The sequence below is a fragment of the Palaemon carinicauda genome, chromosome 3, assembly GCF_036898095.1.
Source record: "Palaemon carinicauda isolate YSFRI2023 chromosome 3, ASM3689809v2, whole genome shotgun sequence".
NCBI classification, from domain to species: Eukaryota; Metazoa; Arthropoda; class Malacostraca; order Decapoda; family Palaemonidae; genus Palaemon; species Palaemon carinicauda.
This window is the reverse complement of record NC_090727.1, coordinates 124,750,595-124,766,205: the sequence shown is the minus strand read 5'-3', so window position 1 is coordinate 124,766,205 and position 15,611 is coordinate 124,750,595. Positions and strand designations below refer to the sequence as shown.

Below are 15,611 nucleotides of genomic sequence, written 5' to 3'. Positions count from 1 at the left end.
CTCCCTGGAATGCACAATATGCGCTGTTTTTCCAGTTAAGCAAAGGTATACGAACAGACTACTGCGCTGTATAAATGACTATATTTGTCTTAATGTTGCAAAATTCCAGTTTTGGTGTTATCCAGTTTATGAGCAATTTCCTAATTTCTTCTAGAATATTTGTCATGTGAATAGAATAAATCTTCACCACACATTACATTCCATCTTTATTTGTTGTGAAATAATTACTGTTACAAGTAATCTATGCACATCGTTGGCAATGAATCTCTTTCTTCTAATAAATATCACATTTTCTCATAGACCAAACTACAGGACGCCTGTTTTGTACTAGAAAAATATATCAGCATATATCGTTTGTTAATTTAATATGAAGAGCGGTGAATTATGTTTAAAATTCATATATAACACTGTCAATGAAATCTATATGATCAGCGGTGCTGACATAAATCCCAGGAAGATCGGAAGTTTCGGGACCTTTACATCCCAGAGTAATGCTTATGACACCAACCAAAAATCTACGGCCATTTTCGTCAGTGCGGAAGAGTGGCCCGCCGCCATCACCCTGGAAAGAAGAAATAAACAAAAATGAGCTGAGATATTCATAAAGGGATTTTGACGAAGGAAAAATCTATTTCTGGGCGAGAGACCCGTGCCGCCCAGTGAAATACTCCTTTTTCATAGCAGTTTTTACCTTAGAAATGATGTTAAAGGAGCATTTCACTGGGCGGCACGGGTCGGAGCCCAGAAAATGATTTTCCTGATTAGATTCTATCTCTCATCGTGTATCATTTAATGGCACTGCTGATCATTACGTACATTTACGTTATTTGTTCTTCATAGAAAGAAAATATAGAGGAGAATCATCCATCATTGTAGAATATATTACGATTACATTTTGTAATACGTCTTTTACATTAAGAATTAACTTCCATGAGACTCAGAAAGTCCTCCCTATGCTAAGAATTAACTTCAGTTACTCATCCATTGAAGAAAATCCTCCTTCATGTCTAAAATACAAAATTAGTATCACACTCAAAACAACTCATTTATGTAACAAATCAACTTAGATTAAATTCAGAAACAACTCTTTACATGAGGAATTAACTTCAGTTACACTTCTCTCATATAATAATAAAGACATATATTCTACATTACTTCACAACACGCAAATGAAAGTAACATTCTAACAATTATCAATAGCAGTGGCCAATAAAATAGGCACAAATCTACACCAAGCTTAATGATGTCAAAATATCCACTATTATTACCTCACAAGGTCCTTTGCCAGGATCACCAGCGCACAAAGTATCGTGTCCCTGAAGGAGGTTGGGATACCGTTGTCTGAGAACATCGCCTGATTTCATCTGCTGATAAGATGCTTCGCAGTCAGCTAGGCTGATCACTTTCAACTCGGCCTCTTGCAGAACAGGGGACCTCGATGCTAAGAGGAAATGGAAATATTATTCTAAATATTTCTTATTCAGAGATGAAATAAAATCAAGAGTGAATCTGTAGACCAGTGGTTCCCAACCTGGGGGAAATTTCCCCCTGGGGGGAAATTTGAAGCTTCCAGGGGGGAAATAATTACACTACCTACTAACTAAAACAAGCGGAAAATGTCCTCATAGTACGCGCGGCAATTTGTTGTTAGCCATTCAATTGTGATATGATCATATCAGTTCTCAAAGACATGATATTCAAGGGGAGAATTGGAGTGTCATGCCCATTTCTGAGGCAGGCGAGTGGGCATGAGGGCTGGGCGGGGCATGAAGGGGGAAATCTGGACGGTTGAGCTGGGTGCAGGGGGGAAATGACATGAAAAAGGTTGGGAACCACTGCTGTAGATCATTAAGAATGCTCTGCTAAACATTTAGAATCCTTTGTCTAAAATGGACATCAGTAAAATTTTGAACCAAATTACTTCAAAGGCAAATATTTAGAGTGAGTCTCTTATTCTAAGACAGTGGTTCCTAACCTGGGGGAAATTTCCCCCTGGGGGGAAATTTGAAGCTTCCAGGGGGGAAATAATTACACTACCTACTAACTAAAACTAGCGGAAAATGTCCTCATTGTACGTGCGGCAATTTGTTGTTAGCCATTCAATTGTGATATGATCATATCAGTTCTCACTGACATGGTATTCAAGGGGAGAATTGGAATAGCATGCCCATTTCTGAGGCAGGCGAGTGGGCATGAGGGCTGGGCGGGGCATGAAGGGGGAAATCTGGATGGTTGAACTGGGTGCAGGGGGGAAATGACAGAAAAAAGGTTGGGAACCACTGCTGTAGACCATTAAGAATGCTCTGCTAAACATATAGAATCCTTCGTCTAAAATGGACATTAGTAAAATTTTGAACCAAATTACTTCAAAGGCAAATATTTAGAGTGAGTTACTTCAAAGGCAAATATTTAGAGAGAGTCTCTTATTCTAAGACAATACTCTTCTGAATTTCTTTCCTTATCCCTAAAAAAAAAACAAAGTCTGGAGGAAAATATATAAAAAAAATATCACTATGTTGTTACAATTCATTGTATGTAGACAGATGTAGCCAACTGTTTCAGCCACTCACACATGGATTAGAAGAAATGTAAGAAATAGGAAAACTATGGTATTTGTTATATTTCATGTTTTGTATATGATACCTTTGTTTATACAGTCTAATCCCTAAACCGGCAACGTCCATCAACTCACTTTCATTGACTTTTCCAAATCCAGAAGCCGAGACGACTGCATTTGGAGGAGGTCGTTCGGGAGTAAGGCAAAATGGATAAACCACCTCGTTGAATTCGATGTCCCTGGCAGTCTTGATGAGGGCAATGTCGTTGTATCGCTCCACGAGGTTTGGACTTCATTGGGAGAAAAGATGAAGCAATTAAAAGACACGCCAATTACAATTATGTCTCTATATTATGATTAGCAGTACCAGCTGAACTCGGCTGAGTCCCTGGTTAGGCTGGAGGAACGTAGAGAGTAGAGGTCCCCTTTTTTGTTTTGTTTCTTGTTGATGTCGGCTACCCCCCAAAATTGGGGGAAGTGCCTTTGGTATATGGATGGATGATTCGCAATGAGTAGGCTTAGTGTAAGTTCTAATGGCGGCAAAATGTACCACTTATATAATTACACAATTATGTTAACTTACAACACATCCATCCATATACCAAAGGCACTTCCCCCAATTTTGGGGGGTAGCCGACATCAAAAAAAAAAAAAAAAAAAAAAAAAAAAAAAAAAAAAAAAAAAAAAAAAAAAAAAAAAAAAATTATTATTTAGGCCAGGGGTCACCAACCTTTTTCAGGGACGGGCTGCCAACGCAAGAGCCCGTGTCCAGCCAAAAGGGCTCTGGACAATCTAAGTAAGAAAGTAAGTAACCTTTTTCAGCTAGAAGAGCCTATTTTTTCTAAAGAAAAAAAATACAGTGGTGTCAGAGCTGCAATGATAAAAATGGTCTCCTGAGATTTAAAATCAAAATCTACTGTACTTCAGACATAACACAATATAGTTCAGTGCGCCTATTTACAAACTTAGCACAGAGATATCTGCCCCAAATGGTTTGATTTGAAAAGACAGAGTTGTTTTCTCATTCCTGAATTCTTGGGAACGTCCTTTAAAGCATATTTCCATTTTCAAGAAAGCTGTTTTTATGTCATTAACATCAAACTCACAATCTGCAGATTCTCTGTATTTCTTCAGCAAAGGAAAGTGAACAAACTCTCTTTCTCAAGATCTCTGACAAACACTGCAAGCTTTCTTTCAGATGACAGCACTTCTTCTAAAAGGCATAAAGCAGTGTTTCCTTTTCACGTAAGTTCAAATAAGACTATTTAAATGCGAAATTATTTAATATTATTAAGTTTTTAAACTATTCACATGTAATTATAAACTCTCGGTGAATTTGGTTCCTATGATATGCCTTTGAAACTTAATAAGAATTAAATCAAATATTGTGTAAAGAGTAGTGTTACATAATTCCTTTGTTAAAAAAAAAAAAAAAAAAAAAAAAAAAAAAAGCCAAGTTCAGTGTTTCGAGCCACAATCGTGTCTTGAAAGAGCCACCTGCGGTTCAGGAGCCGCAGGTTGCTGACTTCTAATTTAGGCTATACATGGGATACATTGCATCAACAAATTTGAGAATGATGAAATTACTCTAATATGCTCTTGGTCCATAACATTATCTAACGCATTTTCAGAATCCTCAAGACTACCAATATAACAAAAAATAATATATTTCTATTTCACATCATAGGCCAAGAATATGTTTTCTCAATTTATACTGGAATTCAAATACATCCCAAAGTTATATCCCACAAGAACGTCCCCATATATATAAGAACACCCATAACTCAGTGACAGATTGTCTTTAACTGACTGCAGTTTTTGTATTTGTGACTAGGAAATATTCGGTGCAATATTATGTACATTAAATATGTGTAGAAAACCGAGGTTTTCAACCCCAGAATTATGTAACAGAGTTGCAAAATAATAGCTCTGGAAGCGTTTTAAACGTTATTGATACTGCCTGGGCAAAGATCTGGCAGTAATTCGTCTTCTGGAACGTTTAGGAACTATGATCTCTAATACAGGGTCTTTATAGAATTAGAGTTTGAAAAAAGCAAATGAGACATATGCTAGGTTTGCGGGAAGTTGATGAGATGAGGCTCTATGAGGATCGCCAAGAATGGAGACAGTTCTTGAAGCAGGACGACTGACAGGATTGGAGGCCTACCTGGCGTCTGGTGAGAAAAAGATGAGAAAGAAAGTAAAATTTTGAAATCAAGAATGGAGACAGTTCTTGAAGCAGGACGACTGACAGGCCTGGAGGCCTACCTGGCGTCTGGTGAGAAAAAGGTGAGAAAGAAAGTAAAATTTTGAAATCAAGAATGGAGACAGTTCTTGAAGCAGGACGACTGACAGGCCTGGAGGCCTACCTGGCGTCTGGTGAGAAAAAGGTGAGAAAGAAAGTAAAATTTTGAAATCAAGAATGGAGACAGTTCTTGAAGCAGGACGACTGACAGGCCTGGAGGCCTACCTGGCGTCTGGTGAGAAATGTGAGAAAGAAAGTAAAATTTTGAAATCAAGAATGGAGACAGTTCTTGAAGCAGGACGACTGACAGGCCTGGAGGCCTACCTGGCGTCTGGTGAGAAAGGTGAGAAAGAAAGTAAAATTTTGAAATCAAGAATGGAGACAGTTCTTGAAGCAGGACGCCTGACAGGCCTGGAGGCGTACCTGGCGTCTGGTGAGAAAGGTGAGAAAGAAAGTAAAATTTTGAAATCAAGAATGGAGACAGTTCTTGAAGCAGGACGACTGACAGGCCTGGAGGCCTACCTGGCGTCTGGTGAGAAAGGTGAGAAAGTAAAATATAGAAATCAAATCGCCTGAAATTATTTGTAATTTTCTGAAGTAATTTTGTACTTACTCGAAATCGGGATGAACAGTAATCACTTCAACAGCGTAGTCGATGGGACGGGAATTGGTTTCGTCTTGCTGAGAGAAGTCAAGTTCTCCTAATCTGATGGATCTCACTCTGGAAGAATAAAAGTGTCATTTTTATGCTTCTTTCTGCAGGGTACAAATACAGGAATACAGAAATGTAGTCTATTGATAAAAACACTGTCTAGAATGCGAAGGCCAGCTAATGAGACGGGAAGCGATAGATTGATATTGAGCTAGAGGTAAGTTTTTAATAAAAAGACAATTGAGAGAGAGAGAGAGAGAGAGAGAGAGAGAGAGAGAGAGAGAGAGAGAGAGAGAGAGAGAGAGAGAGAGAGAGAGAGAGAGAGAGAGAACTAAACGTAAAATCGTTTATATATTTAAGAAGTATATAAAAGAGAAATTTAACTACATTTTGAATTCTAAAAATATAATTATATATTTAATGCAAACTATGATATATAAAATTGTATAACATAATGAAAATGTTTTCACAAATCTAATTAGAGGCAATAATGATAAAGTTAAATACCAATCAAAACCTTTAATCTTTGTCGTCTGATTTATCGTCAGATATTGTGATAAATAATAAATAGTCTAAATTCATCTGTAATCTCAGGTCAATTTATATTTCGGAATATTCGTTTTATTTGTCAATATAAATGTGTTAGTTCCTATAGTCCATTTCTTTTAGCGATGCATATTTGCACCGACTCGCGGCGGTGCCCTTTTAGCTTGGAAAAGTTTCCTGATCGCTGATTGGTTGGATGAGATAATTCTAACCAATCAGCGATCAGGAAACTTTTCCGAGCTAAAAGGGCACCGCTGCGAGTCGGTGCAAATCTGCCTTGATAAAAGAAATGGACTATAGATGGGTCATTGGAACCTTCCATCAGGACGCCATGGCTTGAGCCCAAATATGGACTATAGATGGGTCATTACACTTAAGAAGGTCAACGACATAACAAAGACTTTAAGAATATAAGAATATCAAAGACATCTTTATCATCATGAACCAGAAATCATAGTTAACTGCCTGAGTTTTCATAGGTAGCAAGCATACTCCTCTTCAAGGTTTCTTCTAACTTCAAATCTTAAAATCGTAATTTACCGCAAAATGTTATTACCAGCTTGGTGTACTGAATTCATATAACGTATTCACCTATGAGGCCTTTGTAAGAAGTAGGACACAAAAAGAGGCAAATTATGATTTATTACAGAAAGTATCTCCCAGTGATGTTGCGTCGAGAACGCAATGGAGGAATATGAATTAAAACCAAATATCTAACTGAAAATTTTTGCATAGAGTAAAGATAGAAATCAGAAGATTAAATCGTCTAGATAAAATCTTGAAAGAAAAGTGACTCACGGCCGTGTTGGATCTAGGACACAGTGGGCTGCAGTCAACAAATACCGAGGATGGATGACAGTCGCTCCACAAATGGCGTCTTCTACTGTCTGTGGTCTGGCTGTTCCTGCAAGAAAAGGTTTTTATTTTCTTATTTTAATATTCCATGATAGCAATGACCAGAAATTGAATTAAAATGGTATTTATCTTTAATAGATCATTCAGTTACTGCAATTACCAAAACAAAAATATTGTTTATATCTCTGTTAGGCTTTTTTTCTGTTAGACTTACAAAAAAAATTGAACATGAAAAACAGAAAAATATATTTGTAATGTCTACATTCTTGGCTCTGGAGTCTCTAGTGTTATTTACTAATTTTCTTATCTCTAGATAATTTGTAATAGCGCCACTATAAATGAATCTTCAAATATTATACAGACACACGAACACAGACGTGAATCAGACGCAGGTATGTACACACACATACAACACACACACTAAAAAGAATATATATATATATATATATATATATATATATATATATACATATATACATACATATATATACATATATATACATATATATATATATATATATTGTATATATGTATGTATATATATATACTCATAAATATATATATATGTATATATATAAACGTTTTTAACTTACCTTGAGGCACTGAATTTCCGACTGGCTGTGAAAAAAAGAAAACAAATCAGAATTAGAAGTTAATCCAAATATATTATTATTATTATTATTATTATATTTATTATCATTATTATTACTTGCTAAGCTACAACCCTAGTTGGAATAGCACGAGGGCTCCAACAGGGAAAATAGCCCAGTGAGGAAAGGAAATAAGGAAACTACAAGAAACATAATTAACAATATAAGATATTTCAAGAACAGAAACAACATTAAAACAAATATTTCATATATAAACCATAAAAACTTAAAAACAACAAGAGGAAGAGAAATAATATAGAATAGAATGCCCGAGTGTACCCTCAAGCAAGAGAACTATACCCCAAGACAGTGAAAGACCATGGTACAGAGGCTATGGCACTACCCAAGACCAGAGAACAATGGTTTGATTTATGGGTGTCCTTCTCCTAGAAGAGCTGCTTGCCATAGCTAAAGAGTCTCTTCTACCCTTACCAAGAGGAAAGTAGCCACTGAACAATTACATTGCAGTAATTAACACCTTGAGCGGGGAAGAATTGTTCGGTAATCTCAGTGTTGTCATGTGTATGCGGACAAAGGAAAATATGTAAAGAATAAGCCAGACTATTAGGTGTATGTGCAGGCAAACGGAAAATAAGCCGTAACCAAAGAGAAGGATCCAATGTAATACTGTCTGGCCAGTCAAAGGACCCCATAACTCTAGCGGTAGTACCTCAACGGGTGGCTAAGTTTAGTTGTAGTTATGAAAGTCCCTTCTTAGCTTATAGAGCAAAGGGCGATTTTGCAATTCACCAATTGCTAATTATGAAATAAAGGAAAACACAAAAAGTTTTATCAGATCAATAATCCTCTATCCACTTTTGTTTTCAGAATAGCAATATCATTAAATAAAAGAAAAATAAGATCAAAACTAGTTTGTTTACTTATAAGCCCATTGAACCAATCTTCTTTCCTTTTGGAGATTTCAACCCGTGACGAATTCGTCGATCCCAAAGAGACACACAAGGCAAGAAGCCTTTCAGCTACCAGAGGAAGGAGAGACCATTCTGCTCCTACAACCTGGCCCTGGCAATTACTTACTTACTTGGTATACTTGGTCGAATTTAGAGGGTCTTCCTCACAGCTGTGGTGGACCACCGCTGACGCCAGTCCGTAAGTCCTTCTTCATGAGGGTGATCTGGTCTGGCACAGAGTTTGAGGCTGCCCTGTAGCACGCCATGTAGCCTGGCACAGGAGGCTCATCTGCAGGAAGGTGTCTGCTCGAACATTCCTCTTGTCCGGAATGTACCTCGCTGAGAACACCATGGAGTGAAACATTCCTAGATGTGCATCTGCTTCATCAGCTCGTAAAGGGGTACAAGACCATGCCTCCTTTCTTGTTGATGTAGGCTACTACGATGGTGTTGTAGTTCATCAACACTACTGAGTGCCTCCCCAAAACGTTTTGGAATATTTGCAACGCTAGGAAGGCTGCTTGCATCTTGAGGACGTTGATGCGCAGAGGCCTCTCCTCTTCGGTCCACACCCATGAGACGACCAGGTCACTCATGTGTACTTCCCACCCCTCCTTTAATGCATTAGAGAACAGAAGTATGTCTGGAGGTAGCAAGTCAAGAGGGACTCCTTTGATGAGGTTTTTCTCAAAGAGCCTTCAGGCAAGATTGCCCTGAGGTCCTTGTTTCATTAGAACAGGAATTAACGGGGGATCCCTGTCCGCTGTCCAGTGATCCTCCAGACACCATTGAAGAGATCTCTAGTGGAGGCACCCATGAGGAATGAGCTCATCCAACGAGGAAAGGTAAGCGAGAAGACATTGCCAGCGGTGGGCTGGGCAGAATGGGTTGCACAACCTCCCAGAGCTTGCTGATGCAGTCGTCTGTAAGAAAAATACTCGCTGCTGCTGTGTCTCTCAGATTGCTGAGGTACTTCAACCTCTGCTTGGGTGAGAGATTCGATTTTTCCCAGTTTACCCCAATCCCCAGATCGTGACAAAATGTGAGAATCCGATCTCGATCCTGAAACAACTGTCTCTTCAAAAGAGGCCAGAATGAACCAATCATTGAGATTCACCGGAAGACGTGTCCCTGGCGAGTGGGCCCAAGCCTGAAAGAAGAGGCCGAAATTAAACAGTTTAAATTACAGGAGCTGTCTGTACATCCTAAACGACAGAGGCCAAAACGAAAGAAAGGGATGTTTTTCCGACTTGAAAACGGCTTGGTAACCAGTTTCGACAACCGACTCCAGCTTGAGCTGAAACGATATCCCTAATTAAAGGACGAGAGTTTGTATATCACGTAGGACCAAATAGTATTTCGTTACTATAAATCTCTATACTTCACAGTCTTACCTGCTGCGTGTTGGGAGCTTGACGTACAATTCTCGCAACGACACCACCCCTAGGTCTTGCAGGATATGGTCTGCCACAGTCTGGATGAGACGAAGATAACTATATCAGCATTATAGGGTTAACAAGTTTAAACACTTGGAGAAAATGGTCTGTAGTGGAAATTATTTGAAAATTACAACAGGTGCGACGTTACAAATAAGAATATCCAATTTATTGTGAAAGAAATATCACATGATCAGTAATATTGAATTTGTCATTACAGCATGGATTTGATTCATCTATTAAATCACATTAAAATGTGAAAATGATTTCAAAGAACAATATATTTTTTGCTATATTTTTAACGTACAAGATTTTGTTTATGGCATGATTTAGGTGCGTTGAAGCACAAACAATCAATTCTGAAGTTTAGTCATGTTTGGAAAACATGAAAGATTTTGTTTATGGCATGATTTAGGTGCGTTGAAGCACAAACAATCAATTCTGAAGTTTAGTCATGTTTGGAAAACATGAAAGATTTTGTTTCTGGCATGATTTAGGTGCGTTGAAGCACAAACAATCAATTCTGAAGTTTAGTCATGTTGGGAAAACATGAAAGATTTCGTTTATGGCATGATTTAGGTGCGTTGAAGCACAAACAATCAATTCTGAAGTTTAGTCATGTTTGGAAAACATGAAAGATTTTGTTTCTGGCATGCTTTAGGTGCGTTGAAGCACAAACAATCAATTCTGAAGTTTAGTCATGTTGGGAAAACATGAAAGATTTTTTTTATGGCATGATTTAGGTGCGTTGAAGCACAAACAATCAATTCTGAAGTTTAGTCATGTTTGGAAAACATGAAAATAATAGGTTAACGCGCATGTAGCCGTTTGTTTCCGTAGGAGAAAAAGAGGGAAACCTACCGAAATCAGGATTTACTATGGTTCTAAATGGCTGGGACCCCTGGCAAAACCCGCATGTCCTTGCGCACATCCATCTCATTTGTGGCAAGGTTTGACACAGTCCACGTCTCTCCATGGCTGTGCAGTTGATACTAGTGTCTTCACAACTATTGTCTGAAAACAGAGAACATAAAGGATTCGTTAGAAATTGAGAATATTGATTGCTGATTTACTTTTTTAGATTTAGAATAAGTTTTGTGAAATATTGTTTTACTACTATGAAGCTCAAACATATGTAAAATTAATAGAATTTATACATACATATACCAAGGCACTTCCCCCAATTTTGGGGGGTAGCCGACATCAACAATGAAACAAAACAAAAAAGGGGACCTCTACTCTCTACGTTCCTCCAGCCTAACCAGGGACTCAACCGAGTTCAGCTGGTACTGCTAGGGTGCCACAGCCCAACCTCCCACTAGAATTTATGAAATATCGAAATACTATTAAACCCATCATTATTTATATTCTGGAATCAGCAAACAAACTAAAAAAGAAGATAGGAAAACAATTGATGTTAATGGCTTACTTCCAAAAGCATTAACTGCTTCTCCAGCTTGAGGCAAAGAGGTACAGAAATTGCAGGAGAGAGGACAAGCGGCCAACATTTGTGCCCTGTGCGTCCGGCAATAACCAGTTCTGGCCAAGGAATTGCAGTCATTTCTCGTATCAGTACATCTAGATTCTGAAAGTCATCCATTACAATTAACTAAATATACGAAAACCAATAGATTAAAAGTTTAAATAAGATGTTAGTTTTTGCTATCATACAAAGTAAACAAAAAAATCTCTTTATTATTGATGAACCGTACGTGCTACATTAGAAATTGTCATAAAGACAATATTTTTACACACACACACACACACACACATATATATATATATATATATATATATATATATATATATATATATGAATATATATATACATATATATATATATATATATATATATATATATTCATATATATATATGTATACATATATTCATATATATATACATATGTATATACAAATCTTAATTATTTTATCTTTTTCTAGTACTCCAATGCTCTTGCATAAATATTTTTTTTTCTGTTAAAATGACATAAAGCAGAAATAATTAAAATGAGGCATTACTTTGTCTTACTCCCCATGCAATGCCAAGGTATATGATTTTCACTCCTAGTGTTATAAGTAAGGCTTCTTTTGTTTTAAACACTATTCCTTATTTCCATGTTGGTTTACTCGTTCACGACTCTTTTACCCCCAAAGGACGTACTGGTACGTTTCACAAAAGCCATCCCTTTACCCCCATGGACGTACCGGTACGTCCTTGCAAAAAAATGCTATAAAAATTTTTTTTTTCATATTTTTGATCATTTTTTTTGAAAATTCAGGCATTTTCCAAGAGAATGAGACCAACCTGACCTCTCTATGACAAAAATTAAGGCTGTTAGAGCAATTTTAAAAAAATATAATGCAAAATGTGCTGGGAAAAAAAATAACCCCTTGGGGGTTAAGGGTTGGAAATTTCCAAATAGCCTGGGGGTAAAAGGGAGTCGACCTGATGTTTAGTTACTGACCATTTTCAGAAGAAATTGTAAAGAATATTTCTCAACTTTTCATTTGGCTTTCCAGCATTGGACATTGACGACAGGGTACCATTTTGGAAATTGGAGCAGTTAATTTTCTTCTAAGGAGCCGTTAACTTTACAAATAAGTGGTCACCACTTCCAGCAACGTATAATTACTGCAATTTAAAATGATGTACAAGCAGTGTTTGACATTCGTGCCCATAGAAAAGTATTTTGGTTTTTTTTTTTTTTTTTTTTTTTTTTAGAGACACAAGACAGTTCTTGGCAAATTTACCTACAACGTATAATTATTGCAATTTAAAAGGATGTACAAGCAGTGTTTGACAATCGTACTCATAGAAAAGTATTTTTTTTTTTTTACAGAGACACAAGACACAGTTATTTGCAAATTTACGTAATTTATGTAAAGAAAATTAATAGATAAAAGCTTTAACAAATATACTGAAGATACAGTTTATCTCCTATACAAAAAAAAAAAAAAAAAAAAAAAGCACACACATACAAAATTGAAATAACAGCCATTCCTTCAACAGGGACTGTAATTTTACTGATGTTAAATAACTGTACCAATAGCTTAATTTAAAACTAATTTAGATATTACCAAAAAACAGCAGTATAACTTACGAGTTTGGCAAAGAACACCGGCAATGAAACACACGCCTATAAATAGGCTTATACTATTCGCACTAGGCATGGTGAGTTTCCAGGAGTTTATCTTGAGGTTGGTGTATGAAGATAAATGGTACCACTCTCAGAAGAACTTTGAGAATGATCTGGAAAGAAAATGGATGATGAGTCACTTTTAATCATTGAAGGAATTGGACAATCCAAATAGGATTGAAAAAACAAATATTTAGAAGGTACCACTCTCAGAAGAACTTTGAGAATGATCTGGAAAGAAAATGGACGATGAGTCATTTTTAATCATTGAAAGAATTGGACAATCCAAATAGGATTGAAAAAACAAATATCTAAAAACATCAAAATGTTACACAAAAGCATGCCATTGTTTTAAAATTGTTGACTAACTTGGATTAACTTTTAGTGCTATATCCAAATGTGAAATATGTTGAACAGGCTGTCATAAGTATTTTTATAGTTTATATATGGCATATCTGTTTTGACGTTGTTACTGTCTGTAGAACGATTTATTATTAATTTGTTCTAATTAAATATTTCCTTATTTCCTTTCCTCACTGAGCTATTTTTCCCCTGTTGGAGCCCTTGGGCTTATAGCATCTTGCTTTACCAACTAGGGTTGTAGCTTGGCTAGTAATAATAATAATAATAACAATAATAATAATAATAATAATAATAATAATAATAAAACCTCTGCTCGTAAGCTACAATATGAAATGATTATCATTCTATGAAAATTCAGTCATTTGTTTTACAAAGAGCTACATTAGTCTTCCATTATTTTAATGTTACTTTTCTTCATATAAAGTCTTATGATTGTTAATTACTTATCTTGTAGTTTATTTATTTCTTTATTTCCCTTCCTCACTGGGCGATTTTCTATGTTGGAGCCCTTGGGCTTATATCATGTTGCTTTTCCATCTAGGGTTTTATTAAGGAAGTAATAATAATAATAATAATAATAATAATAATAATAATAACAATAATTGATAAAGATAATTATTAATGATAATAATAATAATAATAATAATAATAATAATAATGATAATAATAATGATAGTAATAGTAATAATGATAATAATAATTATTAATAATAATAACAACAATTATAATTAATAATAATATAAATCATTAATAATAATAATCATTAATAATAACAATAATAATAATAATAATCATTAGTAATAATGATAATAATTAATATTGTTGGACTGCATGTCAGACCGGAATCCATGGAACTTGTAAATAGATTTCCTCCACAGATGTGGCAATATTGACTCATGAGAACTTGGGGTAAAACCCGTTGTGTCAGAGAGAGAGAGAGAGAGAGAGAGAGAGAGAGAGAGAGAGAGAGAGAGAGAGAAGGGAAATACCAAATTCCTTCAAAAGGACACACGACAATTTAAAACAAACATTGAGACTCAAATTTCAGGTTTTCCCCAGGAATACGTCCTATGTACCGAGTGGCAGTAAAGTTTTAATATATATACATATATATATATATATATATATATATATATATATATATATATATATATATATATAATATATATATATATATATATATATATATATATATTGAGAGAGAGAGAGAGAGAGAGAGAGAGAGAGAGAGAGAGAGAGAGAGAGAGAGAGAGAGAGAGTCAGTCAAAGTCAAAGTCAAAAACCTTTAATCCATTATAAAATGGTTATTCTGTGGAGAGAGAGAGAGAGAGAGAGAGAGAGAGAGAGAGAGAGAGAGAGAGAGATTAGATTTATGAGAAAGATGACAGTTATTCAATGTTAATGTGCTTAAGGACAAATGAGACCTGTTCAATGATTTAATGTCTGAAAACTTTAAAATCAATCAATCAATCTCAAAATGAACATTGGCAAAAAATTTCTGTTATTGATAACTTCATGACATTTAACATCACCTTTATATCCTTTAAACAATCAAGACATTTCCTTCATGCAAGTAGTAACCCATTCAAAAACATGTATATGTTAGAGAGGATGAACTATTCTACGCAAGTGGTTATAAGAACACTCCAGCAAAACTTTAATCTTCTTTGTAGAAAATATTTGAGGCGAAACATGTATAGCAAATAAACTGCGCAGATAAGAAGCTGTTCACACCAGTTCAGAGGAGTTGAAAGCTTGGAAATAAACGCTTTACGAGAGGCTCGCAAGTCCTTAATTACCAAGTAAATCGTTGGGATTTACGCTGGAAATCTCTTTCCGCTCCAAAACAAAAGAATCTCGGATTACGCTTGAATTATGCAAATGTAATGACTCACAGGAAATTTGGAAGGAGGGTGTTTACTATTATTATTATTATTATTATTATTACTATCCAAGCTACAACCCTAGTTGGAAAAGCAAGATGCTATAAGCCCAGGGGCTCCAACAGGGAAAAATAGCCCAGTGAGGAAAGGAAATAAGAAAATAAATAACTGAAGAGAACAAATTAATAATAAATCATTCTAAAATAAGTAACAACGTCAAAACAGACATGTCATATATAAACTATTAACAACATCAAAAACAAATATGTCATAAATAAACTATAAAAAGACTCATGTCCGCCTGGTCAACAAAAAAGCATTTGCTCCAACTTTGAACTTTTGAAGTTCTACTGATTCAACCACCCGATTAAGAAGG

General features: G+C 35.8%; 1 protein-coding gene across 1 annotated transcript in view; it reads right to left on the bottom strand.

Moving 5' to 3' along the window:
- Positions 1–350: 350 nt before the first annotated feature.
- Positions 351–15,611, bottom strand: part of LOC137633997 (CLIP domain-containing serine protease B4-like) — a 20,385-nt gene continuing 5,124 nt past the window's right edge. The window contains exons 2-11 of the mRNA XM_068366243.1: positions 12,954–13,102; positions 11,282–11,437; positions 10,714–10,866; positions 9,811–9,890; positions 7,449–7,473; positions 6,799–6,922; positions 5,416–5,523; positions 2,693–2,847; positions 1,269–1,441; positions 351–562 (exon numbers count right to left, since the gene is read on the bottom strand). Of these exons, the coding sequence (XP_068222344.1) occupies positions 389–562; positions 1,269–1,441; positions 2,693–2,847; positions 5,416–5,523; positions 6,799–6,922; positions 7,449–7,473; positions 9,811–9,890; positions 10,714–10,866; positions 11,282–11,437; positions 12,954–13,023 (1,218 nt within the window). The 5' untranslated portion in view covers positions 13,024–13,102 and the 3' untranslated portion in view covers positions 351–388. The remainder of the gene's footprint in view (positions 563–1,268; positions 1,442–2,692; positions 2,848–5,415; positions 5,524–6,798; positions 6,923–7,448; positions 7,474–9,810; positions 9,891–10,713; positions 10,867–11,281; positions 11,438–12,953; positions 13,103–15,611) is intronic.